The sequence below is a fragment of the Eptesicus fuscus genome, chromosome 23 (genome assembly GCF_027574615.1).
Source record: "Eptesicus fuscus isolate TK198812 chromosome 23, DD_ASM_mEF_20220401, whole genome shotgun sequence".
NCBI classification, from domain to species: Eukaryota; Metazoa; Chordata; class Mammalia; order Chiroptera; family Vespertilionidae; genus Eptesicus; species Eptesicus fuscus.
Genome location: NC_072495.1, coordinates 10509285 through 10528534, shown reverse-complemented (window position 1 = coordinate 10528534; position 19250 = coordinate 10509285). Strand labels below are relative to the sequence as shown.

Genomic DNA, 19250 nt, shown 5'->3' with positions numbered 1-19250 from the left:
AGTCTTCCTCAGTTCCTCCACCCACTCCAGTCTGACATAAAAAAAGAAGGAATTCTTACCATTTGCAGCAGCATGGATGGACGTGGAGAGCATTATGTTAAGTGAAATAAGCCAGGCAATGAAAGAACAATACCATATGATCTCACTCATTTATGGAAAATAAATAACATTATAACTTGATGAACAAAAAGATAGATACAGAGGCAATAAAGCACCAAACAAACTGTCAAATTACAGCAGGAAAGCAGGGGAGTGATGGGGATGGGGGGAAAGAGATCAACCAAAGGACTTGTATGCATGCATATAAGCACAAAAAATGGACAGAAGACACTGGGGGTGTGGGATGAGGGGCATGCGACAGCGGGTAGGGGAGGCTGGAGGAAGGTCAATGGGGGGAAAAAAGGAGATATATGTACTACCACATGTAATACTTTAAACAATTAAATTAAATAAATAAATAAATAAATAAATAAATAAATAAATAAATAAAATATACAGTAAAAAAGAAAATAATAATAAAAGCCTAATATACTAGTGTCCAGATGTCTGGTCATTGTTCAACCAATCAAAGTGTAACATGCTAATGATATTCTAAGGCCGCTCAACTGCTCACTATGACATGCACTGACCACCAGGGGGCAGATGCTCGAACTGGTAGGTTAGCTTGCTGCTGGGGTCCTGCCAATCAGGACTGAGTGTGACGGGCTAGACTTGCCCTGGAGCACTCCTGCAGTCCCTCCCCAGCTGGCCAACCTCCTGCATCCCTCCCTGGCCCCAGTTGTGCACCAATGGGGTCCCTTGGTCTGGCCTGCACCCTCTCACAATCCGGGACCCCTCAGGGGATGTCGAGAGCCGGTTTTGGCCTGATCCCGCAGGCCAGGCCGAGGGACCCCACTGGTGCACGAATTCGTTCATCGGGCCTCTAGTATTGTATAAATTCTGTTTATTTGAAATATTCAAAATAAGCAAATCACAGAGACAGAAAGCAGATTAGTGGTTTCCAGGAAAGGAGGTATTGGGACTGATTGCTAATGAGTATGAGGTGTCCATTTGGGGTGATGAAAATGTTCTGGAAAGTTTAGATGCAGAACTCTTGTGAATATACTAAAAGCCACTGAATTGTACACTTTAAAAGGGCAGATTTTATGGTATGTGAGTTATATATCAAAATTTAAAAAGAAACAGAGTAGACAACCAGGTTCTCAGGGGGGAAAAAAAGTATATACCACAAAATAATGGGTCAAATCTCATGTTCTTTCTTCCTAGGGGAAAACCTAAGGCCCTCACACAGAGCATATTTTTATCTTAGATAAAGTCCTAAGTCTGGCTTATCTGGTGTCCTTGGTTGCATGTGAAGCCAGTTCACTCACGACAATATTCTCTAAAAACTGCCCTTCCTCACAGAGAAGGCCCCAGCACCCATTTTTATGCTGTGACCTTATCAGTTGAACCACAGGAGTAACCTGACCCAAACAGGGTCAATCTGATGGTCTCCTTTGGAAGGGTTGCACTTGGAGAGAGGCAGCACTTTGTTCTCTGCAAGTGACTAAAACTGAATTATGTAACCTCAGGAGTTGTGGCAGAGTCATCGATTTTTTAAAAATATGTTGATTTTAAAGAGAGAGGAGGGAGAGAGATACATCAGTTGGTTATTTCACTTATTTATGTATTCATTGGTTGATTCTTGCAGGTGCCCTGACCAGGGACTGAACCCAGAACCTTGGTGTATCAGGATGGTGCTCCAACCAACTAGGCTACCTGGCCAAGGCCATGGCAGAGTCATCTTGGTGGAGAAGCCAAGGAGGGGAGCCTGCAAGATCAAAGAATGACACAGGTGGGCCAAGGAACAGAGAGGTGAGAGTAAGAAAATGGCCTCTTTGGTTTTTGCTGAGTTTCTACTTCCTGGTTCTGCCCCCTTGGTTCACATTTGCCCTTAAGATACCCCCATGACCTTGTACTCTTTTCCCCCCTTGAGCTGTACGCTTCTGAAAGTTGGAAATGAAAATACTTTGGTTATGGTGCTAGGTTCCAAGAGATGAAGATAGACTGTCACCAGTAATGTGTGTGTTAACTGTTTGTATGAAGGCAGCAAATTAGAAAGAGGTGGGAGGCACAGCCTGAGGACACCAGTATTAAGAACAGCAATAATAGCCCATAAAGAGAAATAAGTTCCTATAAAAAGCAGAGCCGAGAACTCCAAAAAGCTCGTCAGTCTGGGACCATTTAGTTGAGAGGCTAGCAGTGGCCAACATCAGTGTGCCTTAGGGTGTCCTTTGGTTAGAGCATGGTAAGAATGATGTTTGTCACAATGGCCTTGAGCCCCAAAAGGCCAGTCAGATGAAGCAATATCCTTTGTTCGGAGTTATCTTCAATGAAAAAATTGTTTACATTAAATGTTTAGGCATTAAGAGATGTAAGATTCACTTATCTGGCACAGATCTTGTGAAATACATCATTGTATAACTAACAGATACTAGTACATGTGTCCAAATGTATAATTACATATACTTCCATCTTCTAAATGAAGAACGAGTTGGTAGCAAAAGTGAATAGTAATAAATTATTTTCTAATTTTGTTGTTGTTTTCCCCATGGAATTCTTGAGGCTGAAGCTGTTATGGAACAGAAAAAAAAAACACACCTGACTCTTATCTAAAAGGCCATATGCTGATCATAGATAATCCTCTGTGCTATCTGCTGCATCAGTGGGTCTCAAACCCGTCAGAACCAATGTCCCTTTTAAAGGAAATATTTTCTGATATCCCTTTAGTAGCCCAGAAAGAAATTAACATGGAATATAATCTACCTGCACTCAATTAAATATGCATATATGTATTATATATGTGTTTGGTTTGAATGTTCGTAATGATTAATGATGTTGGGCTTTTCATGTGCATATTGGCCATTGTATATATCTTTGTAGACATTTCTGTTCAGCTCCTTTGCACATTTTTAATTAGGTTGTCTCTAAGTTGTAAAGATTCTTTATATGTTTTAGATACATTTTTATATGATATATGATATATGATCTTCAAATATTATCTCCCATTCAGTGGGTGGGGTGAATTACACAGTATAGAAATGGAGAAAGTGGGGAGTATGCTATTCTTGCAGATGAACTAGACCTATTTTTGTAATTGTGTCTTGAAATCCCAGCACATTTGCCATTTAATCTCTAGGATGTAAAAAGACCTCGAGCAAATCCTTTGATAAGCAACAGAGAATAGAAGATGGGTAGGAGGGAAAAGCCAGGAATACAAGAGATGATGGAGGAGTTATGAGGTCGACCTGTGGAGATTGTGTGTCTGATGTTACTGAAAACCAATAGTATTCAGGAATGGATACTGTGTGTGCCAGGATGTGTGTGGATATATAAGATTATTTACCAGTTGTGCATCCTTAGATAAGCTATTTGCTTTTTGGGAGCCTGTCTTTTTAACTAAATAATGGGGATCGGTGTTGCTGTGAATGTCTAGTGTGACATCATCTTCTATATATATAAAAGCCTAAGCTATTGAACGACCCAATGACTGGTTGGCCAGTTGCTATGATGCGCGCTGACCACCAGGGGGCAGAAGCTCAATGCAGGAGCTGCCCCCTGGTGGTCAGTGTGCTCCCATACTGGGAGTGCCGCTCAGCTGACCAACGGGCACCAGATGCTGGGCTCACGGCTGGCGAGGCATAGCAGGGTGGGAGAACCGGAGTGGCGCCTGGCCTGGGCTTCTCGCCAGCCACCTGCTGCTTCGCACACTACTAGAGCCCTCGGGGGATGTTGGACTGTCGGTATCAGCCTGATCCCTGGGGCCAAAACTGGCAGTCTGACATCCCCTGAGGGCGCAGAACAGACTGAGGGACCCACTGGTACCTGAATCCATGCACCGGGCCTCTAGTCTTTATGAGAATAACAGCTGAGACCCTCTCAGTGCTTTATAGGCTTCATTTCCTTCAGTCTCACATGAACCATGAGGTGGGCACTGAGAAGTAAAACTAAGATTTAAATAATGCAAATGGTTGCATCAGGATCTGAGTCCAATTCTGTCTGATTTCAGATTCTTTGCTTTTAACTATTTCATTATGTAGCCTTACAATGCTCCAGAGGGATGGACTCAGTCTCCAAAACCACCAAGTTGATGATAGTATTTTAAATTTCCATTGTTTGGGTGCAGATTCAAAGAACCTCTAAGTTCATGCAAGCAAATCACAAAGCACTGTCTTGGGATTTTTCCCAATTCTTTTCTGTCCTTAAGTGTAGCCCCTGAAAAATCGGCGAACCCTGTGCATTGGAGTAGTTTCTCAACTCTCGAGTGTTAGGCATGTGTGACTCAAGTTCTGCAGATAGGCATGAGATGGGTGGCTTATAGTTGTAAGTTAGCACAACCAACAGGAAGTGTTTATGGAGGGTAGCATCCTGTCACTTTCTTCAGTTGCTTCCCTTTTTCTGTTTTTTTTTTTTTTTTTTTTTTTTTTTTTTTTTTCATTTCTCTGTCAGTAAGAAATTCCATGGGAAGTGGGGTGACAAATGGTAGTTTTTCTTTGGGTCAGTTGAGAGTAAAGGGTGCCTCTTTCCTGTCCTGAGAATTACTCAGAATGCTCATCTCTTCCCTCTCTCTGCTGCTGGACTTTTAACTAGGTTTGGGGCATCATCAGCCTCATCCTTCTGTTTGGCCCAAATCTGACATTTGGCTTTGGTTTTGGTCTCAACCTTCAAAAGGCCTACTTCAACATGCTTTGAACTTGAATGTGATCAGTGACTGTGGTATCACATAAGTAACCATCATTTCTAATCAGAGTATCAATGTCAGTAATATGAATTAAGCCTGTCATTGGGATTTGTTGTTAGTATGTGGATATTCACTTTTGAATGTAGGTGAGCATTCTAGTTGTAGCTGGAGGGGGAAAACCCTCCTTAAATCCTTTATATGTTGAAATTCTATCAGTAGTGTAAATATACATTTAGATTTATTATTGCTAAAATCCTATCTAATAAAGAGAGAATATGCTAATTGACTGTCATGCCCTCAAAGATGTTGGTGCCCACAGCCACAAGATGGTGGCGCCCAGTCCCCTCAGCCCCACTGGGGCGGCAGGCATGCGGGTCTGACTGCGCCACATGCCTGCCTCCAGAGATCCCCAGTCCTCTCAGTCCTCCAGCCACCCAGGTCCGGCCTAAGGTGCAGGCAAGCCTCGGATGGTGTCTGCCCAGCCACCCAGGGTCGGCCCGAGGCACAGGCAAGCTGCCGATGGCAGCTGCCCAGCCAGCCGCCCAGGGCTACCGAGGCTCAGGTAACCAGGGCCAGCAGCAGAGGTGTGATGGGGGTGTCGCCTTCCCCTAATCTCCTCCTGCCCCTGAGGGCTCCCAGACTGTGAGAGGGGGCAGGCCGGACTGAAGGACCCCCTCTAGTGCATGAATTTTCATGCACTGCACCTCTAGTAAAATAATAATTAGTTGGATGCTTACTTTCAAGAATAATCACTAAGAACTTTCAAATGACTTAATAGAAAAATCAGTGGGCAGACTATTAGGAGAGATTTTTGTTGGCTAGATAATTTAAATAATAATAAAGGCATAAAGGTATTAGAAATTTAAAATATGAGTGGAGAAATCATCTTTAACTTGTCTCTTGAAAATACTCAGAACATAGGTTCAAGCAGTGCGCAAAGCTTGGGTTTGTGGGATTGTTTGAGTAAAAATACATCATCACTATCAACCTAGTTTTCAAGTACAGAAGTTGAAAGGGTCCCAACTCTTTACCAGGGTCATGTATTTAAGAGGAATGAAAATATAAGGAATGGCTGGCAGCATCACTACCAACAGTATCCTGTTCTGAGCAGCCAAAAAAATATCTATCAGGTTCCAAAACACTTTCATTATCCCAGAAGGAAACCCCATATCCTTATGTAGTCACTCCTCATTTCTGCTCCTCCCCAAGCCTTTGGCAACCACCAATCTGTTCTCTATTTCTATGGATTCACCTAGGCTAGATACTCTGTATAAATGGAATCGTACATTTGATCTTTTGTGCATGGCTTCTTTCATTTAGCATAATGTTTTCAAAGGTCATTTATGGTGTAGCATGTTTCAGTGCTTCATTCCTTTTTATGGCCAAATAATTATTCCACTCTGTGGGTATTCTTCATTTTGTTTATCCATTCATCTGTTGATGAACACTTGGGTTGTTTCCACCTTTTGGCTATTGTCAGTAATGCTGCTATGAACATTTGTTTATGGATAGCCATTTGAATCTCTGATTTCAGTTCTTTTGGGTATATACATAAAAGTGGAATAGCTGGATCCTATGGAAATTCTGTGTCAGAAAGTGGGGGCAAAGACCAAATATATATCTTATGTCAGAGTGCCTTAATGAATATATGTATACTCATACATATATCCTATCTAATAAAATGGTAATATGCAAATTAACTGTCACTCCATCACAAAGATGGTGGCGCCCATAGCCACAAGATGGCGGCTCCCAGTCCTCTCAGCCCCACTGGAGTCACCCAGTCCCAGGGGGGTGGCTGCTGAGAGGGGGCAGTGTGAGCAGCCTGGCGGAATGCTTGCTTTGATGCCGCAGCAACAAGGCACACATTCACCCCGGCTACGGAGGGCCTCTGAGCAGCGGGCACAGAGTGGCTGGGGTCGGGGGGACGCTTGTGTCATCGCCCCAGTGACACGGCAAGGGGTTCCGCGCCTGGCCGTGGATGGGCCTCTGGCCAGGCCAGGACGTGGATGGGCCTCTAGGCCACGGAGAACCTCTGGGCAGCAGGCGCAGAGTGGCCAGGCCCCACAGAGAGCTACTGGTGCACGGATCCGTGCACAGGGCTACTAGTATGTATATATGTATCAAATGAATGTGTCAGTGAATGAGCTAACTGTGATTGGTGATATTCTGAGAAAAGGAAGGAAAAGAAACACTTCAATAATCATGAATTATACGTTATTTTTTATTATCAAAACAGTCAGGTTGAGACAGCTACATTGCCAAGCTAGAATTAGGAAGTGTTTAAAAAATTGTTTCCTCTAAGGAGAAAAATGCAAGTCCATTACCTATTCTGCATGAAATCAGTGTTACAAGAAAGCACATCTCTGATATAGAGATGAATCAGTGAGTATTGTGCAGTTACCATAACAGAAGAATGGATGGAAGTACAAGAAGACAGGTCCTACAAAATGTGATTCTCCTTGGTGTGCCTTTGGCTATGACATTATTTTATGTAGGAGACTAAAAATAAAAATTCAAACATGATGCATGTCTTTGTAGGAAGTGTCAGACATTTTACACACTGTTGACGTCACACATCACCCTCTCACTTAAAGCATATGTGGGGAAAGGGAAGGAGAACAGTAGGTGGATCCAGTGATTATCTGTCACCCCAAATTCTGCCTCTATCTGGGGCCTCCACAAGGTAACAGAAACTCATCAGGAATCAGGCACCAAAAAATAAAGGTATAAAGACTCAGAGGCCATCAGAATGGAAATCTGAAGCTGTTAATAGAATTCTGGAGTAAGAATCGCCATTCTGAAGAAGTCATATATATATTCCACTTTTTAAAAATATACTGGAAAGGTTGCAAAAATGACAGTGTAGTCTGACCTAATGAACTTGATTCCTGAGTTGAAAGCCAGATAAAATCCTGTATCACAAAAGAAAGCTGCTGTTTTTTAAGAAGTATCAAAAATGGTAAATCTTAGAGTATATATAAAAAAAACTGACAGATCCTTCATTAGTCACAGTGTGGAATAGTAGTCTCTAGTTATTCTTCAAAATAGTTGTTTAGAAATAGTCGATTCTGTGGCCAAAACCATGAAAAGGAAACTTTGCAGGAGGATCCTAGAACCTGGGATTATCCATTTGCATATTTTTAGAGGCTAATGTATGGGGATGGTAAGGATTTGGGTATAGGTTGCTTTTTGAGTAGCATCCACACTGCATCTACTTTAATTAGCTGCAAAGCGCAGGACGTTAAAAGCTTAAAGGCGGCCTTTTCCAGTTTTTAACATCAGTGGTTATATCCAGTCGTATATATGTGATGCATTTGGAATGTATTGGTCAGCTTGGCAGTTAGATTGGATGGATTCCAAGGCTGGACTGGTGAGTTACCTGATTCCATCTGCAGCCCTCCTAGAACTGCTGAATGGGAACCTAGTCCCCTAAGCAGCTCCAGGGTTGGTCCAGGCTCCCTAAGACCTTTAGGACCAGGGAAGGTATGGGCTGAGTCTCTGTCCCCAAGAGTCCGGCTTGCTCTCTTGTCCCAGTTATCTGTTGCTATAGAACAAAGGACCCAAAACTTAGCAGCTTAAAACAATTTTGTTCTGTGCGTTCATGGGTCAGCTCTCACTTGGAGTGTCTCATGCAGTTGCAGACATGGGTTAGCAGGCTCTGGAAGGGTCTGAAGTCTTCTCTCCCATGCGTAGTGATGGGCTTGTATGATTTGAAAGCTGGGACTGGTCGGTCATCTCTCCTCTCCACATGGTTGCTTGGGCTTCATTACAGCAGGGCTGTCTCAGGAGAGTCAGACTTTTACCTGAGGACTGGCTTCCTGCACAGCAAGTGTCGAGGGACAGGGAGTGGAAGTTGCCAGCCTCTTAAGACCAAGACCTTGAAACTAACCCAGCATCACTTCCACTATTGGATAAGCAATAAGAGCTGCACAGACACAAGTGGAAGAGACCTAACCTTCAGGTACTGAGAGACAAAGGCCAAGGAATTTGTAGCCACTTTGATCCTTCACATTTTCCAATCAGGACTCAAGACTCAAAGAGTTTTTTCATAGTTGGACATTATCCTAGTCTGACCTCATAATGAGTTGCTTTGTATTCATATAGCTCTCTGTGCATTAATAAGAATGTTTGTATACACTGTCTCAATTTTTCCTCCCAATATCTCTGTAGGTTGAATCATAAGGCAACTGAGGTACAGAGGTTAAAGGCCTTAGATCACACAGATTCCCAGGGGCAGAATTGAGACAGACGTCTGAATCTCTCGACTCTCAGTTCATGTTGAGGGATTCTGGCTGGTTTGTTTGTTTACCCAGGTCTCTCTGCTCTCTGACACATGCAGAGTGGCAGCGGAGGAAATCTGGCCACAGATCTTGGCTGCTGAAGCACGGGATGCAAGCAGAAGTAATGTGCCTATGACTGCTCTGTTCCATCAGTAAGGACTCTTGAAGCCACTGTACTGGCCATCACTCTTGGGAAACTCTTTCCGGATTCTCCAGCGGCAACAGCTGGGCAGGATGGCAAAGTCAGCCAGGTCCTTGGAGCCAAAGCGCCAGGTGGCATAGCACCTGTAGGCGCAGTGCCGCAGCTGGTTGTTGGTGGCATCTGCATCCAGCTCCAGCAAGGGCTCCTGGTAGAGCAGGAGGAACTGCAGGGCACGTCTGGACAGGATGAGCCTCCTGAATGGCTCTGAGGTCGTGATGCAGGCGCCTGGCTTTTTCCGACAGCACAGCTCCTCCAGGCATTGGTGACTCTCGGGGAGTTGGGATGGGAGGCAATTTCCGCACTGGCACCAGCTCGGGCTGCTGCTGGATCTGGGTGTTGCCTCCTTACTAAGCAGCTGGATCTCCTCTGGTTGCCCAGGAATGGGGGGTGGGTCTTGGAGAGACAGGGGCAGCCTGGACAAGTCCGTGAAGTCCATTAAGGGTCTCTGGAAAAGTCAAGTTTCCAAACCTATCAGCAATGACAACCCCTAGAGTTCTAGGTTCTTTAACTTTATTATTAACTCACAAAATCACATTTAATATTATATCAATTCCGTGTGTTAAACGTATGTGTCAGGACTGTGATAGTCTTTTACGAGCACGGCCTCATTTAAGCCTTTGAAGGATCCCATGAGTTATGTGTCCTTATCTCCATTGCACAGATTTAGAAAGTAAAATTCAGAATAGCCAGGCCTCAGTGCAGATATCACCTCTCCAAAAGAGCTGACCACCCAATCTAGGTAATGCCCCTCCCAGCTCATTCTCTTATTGCCCCATGAGATTCTCCATCCTCCTAGTACTTATTGCCATCTGAAAGCGTCTTTTTAATCATCACCTTGATGATTCTTCTGCATGAAAGCGGGGTCCCTGTCTGTTTTGTTTATTGTCATATCCCCAATGCCTAGGCCAGTACCCAGCACACAGTAGTCAGTAAGTATTTGTTGACTGAGCTCCTCTCCTTTCCCACCAGGCTCCCTCTACTGGCGAAGCCCTTCGTTGTGCTCTAAGAGAAATTGTTATAATTGCCATCATTTATAAATGTCTACTCTTTGTGACATATACCTTCATTCACCAGACAAAGAAAGTCTGAGTCAAGTACCTTAAAAGTGAATAAGTTCTCATACATGAATGTTCACAGCAGCACACTCTGGTTGCAGACATTTTAGCCTCCAGAAATTCAAGACAGGCCATTTCTGTTGTTTTTTAAGCTACTTAGTTTGTGATAATTTATTACAGCAGTCATAGAAAACTAATACATTAGTGAAGATGTCCAACAGCCTGAACTGCCGAGGAGAGTGTGAATTAGAACACCCACTTAGAGAAGTGTTTGGTAGTAACTCCTAAAGCTGAATGTATGCCCTATGTTTAGGTGCCATATGTTTACCATGGCAGCATCATTGGCATGAACCCAAAAGGAAAACTCTCAAATTTATCCATCAACATGAGAGGGTAAATAAACTGGATGTTTATAAAATAGAAATTATACAACAATGAGAATGAACTATTGCTATATGCAACGTCATGGGTGACTCTCATAAAAATAATGTTGAGTAAAAGAAGCCAGGCGCTCAATAGAATATATGTTATAGGATTCAAATTTTATAAAATTCTGGAAGAGGTAACCACCTGAAACTAATATAATATTGAATGACAACTGTAATTGAAAAGTAAAAACAATATTTTTTAATTCTAGAAGAGGTAAAACTAACCATTGGAATAAGACGATGGCTTTGGGGGTGGGTAGTGATAGGGTAGAGACATCAACGGGACTTCTGCGAGTGATATTCACTTTTTTCAGCTGGGTGCTGGTTGCATGTATTTACTTTGTTAAAATTCATCAAGTATGATCTGTACAAATTTCTAGATGTGTTTATATTTAATAGTAAGTTTTCTTTTAAAAAAAAAGAGAGAAGACTAAATGTTTTAACTTACTGGGATTTCTTTGCCTTTGACATCTTGCAGACTTCTCCCAAGTAGCTGCTTGTCCACCATCCTAATGTGGAATTCATCCACAAAGGACACATATTTTAATGTCTAGGGAAAGAAGATTAAAAATTTTACTTCTTTTTTTGGTATAGAATAATTAAGAACTGCAAACCTGGACATATCTAAAGCAAATATTATTCCCATTTAGCAAATGGCAAACCCTTAAACAAGTTAACCAAAACCTATTGCTAACCAAGAATGAATGATTTCTGAGTCTAAAGGTGAATCCAAACTGGAACCCCATACACCTTAATTTGTGGACTTAGAGTGTCCACAACTTACTGCCTAATGTTTATAGGCCCCCAAGCACTATGTAAAATTTCTTTGCTATGTTTCCTCAATTCAGGCTACTCTAGATAGACTATCTTCAGAAAATTATACTGTTGCAATTTAAATTATTTATATTTCCATTAAGTTTCATTCTATCTTGGGCCATTAGTGATTATATCTATATCCTATATAATAAAAGCTTAATATGCAAATTGACTGAACAGAACAATCAGTCGCTATGCCAAGCACTGACCACCAGGGGGCAGACGCTCAATGCAGGAGCTGTCCCCAGCCCACAGGCCCCAGGCCAGCCAAGGCGGGTGCCAGTGCCCCCCCCCCATCACCCCGCCTGTCGCCCCATAAAGGGAGGTGACTGGTGGTGAGGGGTGGGTCTGGCGAGTGGGCAGCGCCAGGCCGGCCAAGGCAGGTGCCAGCAGGGTCCCCCTGATCGCCCCGACAGTTGCTCCACAGATCAGCCCTGATTGCCGGCCAGGCCTAGGGACCCTACCCGTGCATGAATTTTGTGCACCGGGCCTCTAGTATATTTATAAAATTGATTTCAGAGAGGAAGAGAGAAGGAGAGAGAGATAGAAACATCAATGATGAAAGAGAATCATCGATCAGCTGCCTCCTACATGCCCCACACTGGGGATCCAGCCTGCAACCCAGGCATGTGCCCTGACCAGGAATCGAACCGTCACCTCCTGGTTCATAGGTCGATGCTCAACCACTGAGCCATGCCGGCTGGGCAATAGTGATTACTTTTAGTTGCAGTGATGAATTTTTATTTCAAATTGTATATGCATATACAATGGACAGTGAATTGAGCATTCAGCAGCCGGAATAGGACTGGGGTGTCCTTGGATGAGGGAAAGTCAAAGAAACCCTCTGATGTTTTAAATTTCCAGAGATTTCTTATTGGTTGGGAGGAAATCATACAAACAAAGTATAGAGGACCTGCTGAGTAAAGTCCAAATTAAACAACCAAAACAATACAGATGAGCTAAAGTTCCCTTTGACTAGTCCCCCATCCCAGGCTTCCTTCCAGAAGGAATCATTATTCCTTTTTGTACGTCCAATGCCTTTTTGTATTTTTATATATAACCCCCCACATATAGAGATGTATGTGTATAATACATGTAGAACTATATAAAATATACAAAATATATAGAATATATGTGTTTGTGCATATCTGTTCATGTCTAAAATACATCGAATTAGTTTATGTATGTAGTTTTTTAACCTATATCATACCATATGTATTGTTCTGTAGTTTGCTTTTTACCTCTCAACAAAATGTCTTGGATATTTGGAAGTACCTAAAACATAGTGGTTGTGAACATGGGTTCTGGAATTAGCCTGCCTAAGTTGCAATTTCAGCTCTACCACCTACTAGTATATGTCTGGGCAAATTATGTAACCCTCCTGTGCCTCAATTTCCTCATCTGTAGAATGGGATAATAGTGTCATCTATCTATGAGGTTGTTGTGCAGACTCAGTGAGTTAATATATATAAAGTGCTATATAAGTGTGGCTGTTATTTTTATCTACCTCATTCTTTTAAACAGGTGCCCGGCATTCCTTGTTATGGATTTAACCTAGTTTCATGCACTGTTCACAGATTGTACATTTGGATAGAAGCTCTTTCTTCAGTGACTCATGCTGCAGCGGACATCTTACACTATACTCCCTGGGTGCTCATGTAAATGTGTTTAGGGCAAGTGTGGAGAAGTGGAAATGCCAGGCTGTGCAGTATGTCCCATTTAAATGTTGTTATACACTGCCAGATTGTTCCCCGAAGTCATTACACGATTGTTTTTGGCTGTACCCATTTAATAAGTCTGATAAAATGGACAAGTCCCGGAATGTAAAATTTGTTCTCCCTCTGTCTTGCCTCTCTTTGTTTCTATCCTTCCCTAAAATGAAAGGCTTCATCTGAGAAATGATGGAGTGGGGTGGCGTCCAGAGGCTTGTCCACCCTAGGATCACACCTGTGGATCTGGCCTTAGTTTTGCACATTTCTCAGTGAGCTAACGGACACCCCAGCGTTTTGGCGTCTGTAGACACAGTGAGACTTACCGACTTTGGCTCCACAACAGTCTCGCACTTCTTCTTGTAGTAATACTCATTGACGGCGCAGCATTCACAGCATTTGCAAGAGGGATAAACATGGGATTGACAGCATGTACTCGAGTAAGTGTTGATGAGAAAGTCAATGAACACAGTGGCCTGGGAAGAACCCCAACAAATGCCGTGTTAGTGAAACTTCTTTTTGCCAAAGCATTTTCATGCAGCATGGGAAAGAGAAAGCCTTACCAAACCAAAGTAGGAGAGGGTTGAGCCGATGTACACGATCAGTGCGATAATGTCAAATTTTCCTCCCTGCAAGCAGAGCGGGAAAGGTTACATGGCTGAAATTCAGTGCAGTGCTCTTTTCTCTAACATGTCAGTGTTCGTTCCAGCAGAGGGGGGTGGTGGTGGTGGGGGGGGTGTCTGCCTCTGTGATTCTGATATACGCATCCAAGGTGTTCACGCCGACAGGGACTCAGAGACTGAGAACAGGACTCTCATTCATCCTGTTTCTGTCTTCCAAGATGTGTTTGAAAACATGAATGTTTTAAGCAAAGAAGCACTGGAACCCACACACTGAGAGGAGAACCACTGAAGGTTGTGTTTTCATACAAGGCGATGGTTTCAGAAAAGCTTTACCTCAAAGAGGTTTGAATTTGCTTTGGAATCAAAGGGAAGGAATGTCCGCACAAGGTCCTCCCTTAGGTGTCCTGGTGGTTCTTATTTTCCATGGCCTTCTCCTCTCTCAGCTACATCTGATTGATTCTCGTGCTTCTTAGCACCATGCTGCATAAACAGTATGCTGTCGGGGAAGGTATTGTGGGCATCTGTTGAGTTTTACATGCCCAGCATCCCCAGCTTCCTTCTTCTGGAGACATCATCCCAGTTTTCCTGTGGAGAACTATCTCTGTCCATTCTCGGTGTAGAGGAGGGACAATTCCATGATGTGCTTGCTGTCTGACCTGTGAGCTGGACACTGGCTAGAACAGATTGCTTACCCCAGACCCCCTCCTTTAGAGACTGACCACAGTGTATGTTCATTCTGATGTAAATCAGCACCCCTCCGTGCCTCCTGCTACCTGCTGGTTCCTGGAACGGGCTGGCATCCTGACCTCATCAAGCATGTAAAGTAATTTCCCTGGTAGCTGGCAGCATTCAAGTATTGGTACCAGTGACTATTCCTTTTTGCCCTATATAGTTAGGTGGCTCAAAGGACCATTTTATCTTGCAGATGCCCAAGATGCTCCTTATATGGAAGTTTCCCTTAATAAACTCTTTAACCAGACAGGAGTGGACTGCCCATTTCTTCAGTCTTTCTCTACCTCCAGATGTAGATTTTCAGTCCCAGGGCCTTTCCCTGGTCTGTGTACTAACACTTGCTCCATGTAGCTTTGGGGAAGGAGCTGGCTCAGAGCTGTCCAACACCAGCCATTGAGTGTATGCCGTAACCCTAGTCACAGTGATTAGTTGAGGTTGCTAAACTGGTGAGGTATAAGGTGACAGCAAGGGATGATGCTAAAACAGAGGAGGACAGATGTAAGCGATGGAGGGAGGCAGATTCTTGATGATGATGTTTGAGTATCTGGATCCAGCCATGCCTGAAGCCTGTAATGGCTCCTGGACCTTTCATTTATGTAAACTAAATAATAAAATTAAAAAATTTTTTAAAGAAGCCTTTTTTTTTTCTAAACCAATTTAAGTTGTTGGATTCTGTACTAACTACTGTACTTTGCAGAAGGATCTCTTTCTCCTCTTTTTTTAAGCATCAGAAAACTTTTAAAGTTGAATATTATATACTTTATATATTTTTCTCCCTATCTCCCTCTTGTACTCAACAGATGACTATTCATGGATAGGACCCCAAAGACATTTCTTCCCCCTCTCTTATCCCACATGTGAGATGCACAGTGCCAGCTAATGACTACCATCAAAACATTCATCTCTTGGGGCACTGCAGCGATCATTAGAACATGGTCATTGGAATACAAGTGCCAGTGGCTGGGGCAGATACTTACGTTGCCAAAAACCAGGATGTCAAAACGGATCCCAAAGACTTTTATCAGAGTTCGTTTTTCAACATTGTTTTCCTGATAGTACTTGGCGTATCTGTAGGAGGAAAAGGATCCCACTTATAAAGATCTATCTGAAAGTGCTGGTATTTTATGAAAACAAAAACCAAAACAATAGCTGGTCTAGTCTTCCCTATCCATCTTCTAGCTTCGTGGTGGCTGGCAAAGGGAACACAATCCAAACCCACGAATCACTCTCTCTGACCACCTGGAACTGAAGCGCCACTTCCCCACGTCACCTCCTCTGCTTCCACTACCCCTGGTATCACAGAGTGGTGAAAAGTCTGCTAATTTTGTTTAAGATGAAAAGGAACAACTTTTAACCAACAACATAGGATAAGCAAAAAGCAGAGATATTAAAACAAAAACACACAAACCTTAAAGCTATCTGATTATTCCTTAAGAGGGAAAAATAGGTTTTCTAGAACAAAGTGTTGGAGGTGAATCTTAGATACTGATCACTGGGTTGGGGACAGGTACCTCAGCAATCTGTTCTAACCCTCTTGTCTGAGATTCTGTAGGTGTCTATTTGGCAGCGTTATCACAGGGCCAAACTAACAGCTGAAGTTGTTTACATCTCCCCTGCAGTCCAGCTTTTACAAGTGCATGAAAACCATGTCGGAAACTCTCCAACCAATCCCGACTTCATATCCCCCACCACCTTTTTTGACCTAATTCTCACACATTCAGCCAGTATTTTTGCTGCCTTACATTACCCAGGGCCAAGTACCAGACAACCAGAGACCACCCCTGGACCCTAGAGCCCACAATACTCAGACTAGTCAATTCCAAGCTGTTCTCCAGCCCTGCCTTGCCTTTCCCACCACAAACACAATAAAGGTCCTGGGCAGTGCTTTCCCCTCCCTGTTCCCTCCTGACCAAACCTGGTGCTCCCCCCTGTGGCCGTGTGTGGCATAGCATGCCCCCTCCTGTTTGGAAATGTAATCAAATTCTTTCAAGGGCATTCACCTCTCCTTGTCATCACATCTTGCAAATTAAGACCCAGGCGCAAATCACAGTCACCCCAAATATGCATCCATCACCAGTGCCACAGTCAGGAAAAGGGGTGTGTTTTATTTTTCATGAACAATTAGGGAAGCGTAAACCCCAGGCCTCAAGAAACTTTTCAATCTGTCCCTCCCCCTGTCTGCCTTTCAGTGGTTGTTTTAGGTAACAGTATATGTTTCCTTTCTGAGTTATTCATTCACAATCTATTTACAGGTGTGGGGAGAAAAGACAACAGAAGACAGGTGCTCTGCCAGAATACAGTATAGAACATCTGAAACTGTGGGGTGTGTTTTTTTAAACTCTCAAAATCTGACATTGAGATCGGTTAGGTGTTTTTAGGCACTTTAATGTGTTTCCAGCCAGAGGGGTTTCATTATCTCTACATCTGGTTCTCATTCCGTGGCGGTTTTCTTCTCCTGCTCTATCGAGTGGCTTGTGTTCTAGTACACAAAGCAAGCATGCAGCACCACTCTCTGCCCTGCGGTTGCATTGTCCCTCTGTGTAAGTTGGTTTGACTGGGAAGGTTAACATCCTACAATATAAATACTTGAATTTCTGCCTTCAAGGTCTTGAGAGAATGATTCTCAAACTGAAGGTAAGAATCACTTGGGAAGTGTGTTCAAAGGCAGATTCCTGGGCCTCATGCCCTAAGGATGGTTTCAGAAGGTCTGAGATATTTCTAGGAATCTCTGTTTTCAGGAGAGTACCAGGAGGTTCTAGTGCACATTCTGGGAAATAGTAAGCCCTGGCCAAAGATGTCTTTTTTAAAATATATTTTTAGCCCTGGCCGGCATGGCTCAGTGGATAGAGTGTCAGCCTGTGGACTGAGGGGTCTCAGGTTCGATTCTGGCCAGGGGCACATGCCTGGATTGCGGGCTTGATCCCCGGTGGGGGCACATGCGGGAGGCAGCCAACCAGTGATTCTCTCTCATCATTGATGTTTCTATCTCTCTCTCCTTCTCCCTTACTCTCTGAAATCAATAAAGAAATATATTTTATACATAAATTGATTTTAGAGAGAAAGGAAGGGAGAAGAATAGAGAGATAGAAACATCAATGAGAGAGAAACATCAATTGGCCTCCTACTGGCAATTCAACTGGTGACCTCTTGGTTCATGGATTGACCCTCAATCACTGAGCCACACTGGCCAGGCATAAGGATGTTTTTGCACACTGTAATGGGTTGAACAGTCTCCCCTAAAAAGATACATCCAAGTACCTAACCCCTGTACCTCTGAAGTGGAGTCTGCAGATGTAATTAAGGACCTCAAGATGAGATCAGCCTGGATTTGGGGTGGCCCTAGGTCCAATGATGAGAGAAAGAAGAGGGAGAGTTGAAACAAACACAGAGGAGAAGGCCAATACCACGGAGGCAGGTATTGCAGTGATGCAGCCATAGGTCAAGGAATGCCTAGAGCCAGCAGAAGCTGGAAGAGGCAGGGACGGACCCTCCTCTGGGGACTTCTGAGTGAGTTTGTCTCTCCTAACACCTTGATTTGGGGCTTCTGGCCCCCAGAACTGGAAGAGAATACATTTCCGTTGTTAAAGCCCCCACGTTTGTTGTCATGTGTTACAGCAGGCACAGGAAACTAAAACACACACACACCCATTCTCAACGAGAGAAGTGTATCCGGCGTTCTGTGTGGGTCTGCCCCAGCTACACGTCCTGAACATCAGCTCACCTAGGACTTTTGCCATGGACATCGTTTGGTAAAAGACAAAAATTCTGAAATGTGGTCAACCTCTTCAGATTACTGTGTTTTAGAAAGTTACATGTTTTTTCCTCTACCTCCTATACCACTAACCTGGAATTGCCTTCTCTTTTGTGTGGCTGTTTGAGAAGAACTTACCCATTACCCATCAGATCTGGACAATTATTTCTGGCCAGAGATTTCTTCTGGTGCTCATTCCAGACAACAAATGCTCTAACACTGTGTTCTAAAATAATATTAATATTATAACAGTCTCAGTTCTTCAGAAAGCTCAGATCTCTCCAGGAGCTAATGTTCTTAGGCTTAGCTCAGTAACTTGAAGGACATTTGCTAACATCTGGTCGGTACATTGCCCTGCATGCTTCTGTCAATTGCTAAGGAAACAACCTGTGAGGGCAGTGGGGGGACCACGGAGCCCATCCTCTCTTCTTGCTAATGGCCACAAGCCTATTCAGTAGAGCAGCAGGGATGAAACGTTACCTAAGCAAGGAACCGGTTTCAGAGCCCTGGATGAAACTCCGTTGGAATTGCCGGTCTTTTAAAATTTTTGCCATTCTGGTAGGTGTATAGTTGTAGCTCATTGTGGTTTGAATTTGCATTTCTCTGATGTTTAATGATGTTGGCTTGTTGGAGGTTTTTATTTACTTATATTTTTGTCTTATATTTATATATTATACTTATAATAATTCTTATATTCATATCCTATTAGAATATAAGCTTATGAAAGTAACTTTGTCTTTTTTGTTTGCAAATATATGTCCATTAGAGCAACCCATATTTTTCTTCAACATATATTTAATTAATGAAAAATATGAGAAATACCAATATCAATTTTCTATTTAAAATTTTAAAAATATATTTTTATTTATTTTTAGAAAGAGAAAGGAAGGGAGAGGGAAAAAGAAGAGAGAGATAGAAATGATGAGAGAGG

The 19250-nt window shown here is 43.1% G+C and overlaps 1 protein-coding gene across 1 annotated transcript in view; it reads right to left on the bottom strand.

The window, feature by feature from the left end:
- Positions 1-9116: 9116 nt before the first annotated feature.
- The window catches only part of LOC103287033 (P2X purinoceptor 7), a 39819-nt gene continuing 29685 nt past the window's right edge, over positions 9117-19250 (bottom strand). The window contains exons 9-13 of the mRNA XM_054712349.1: positions 15546-15636; positions 13777-13842; positions 13540-13689; positions 11137-11238; positions 9117-9650 (exon numbers count right to left, since the gene is read on the bottom strand). Of these exons, the coding sequence (XP_054568324.1) occupies positions 9153-9650; positions 11137-11238; positions 13540-13689; positions 13777-13842; positions 15546-15636 (907 nt within the window). The 3' untranslated portion in view covers positions 9117-9152. The remainder of the gene's footprint in view (positions 9651-11136; positions 11239-13539; positions 13690-13776; positions 13843-15545; positions 15637-19250) is intronic.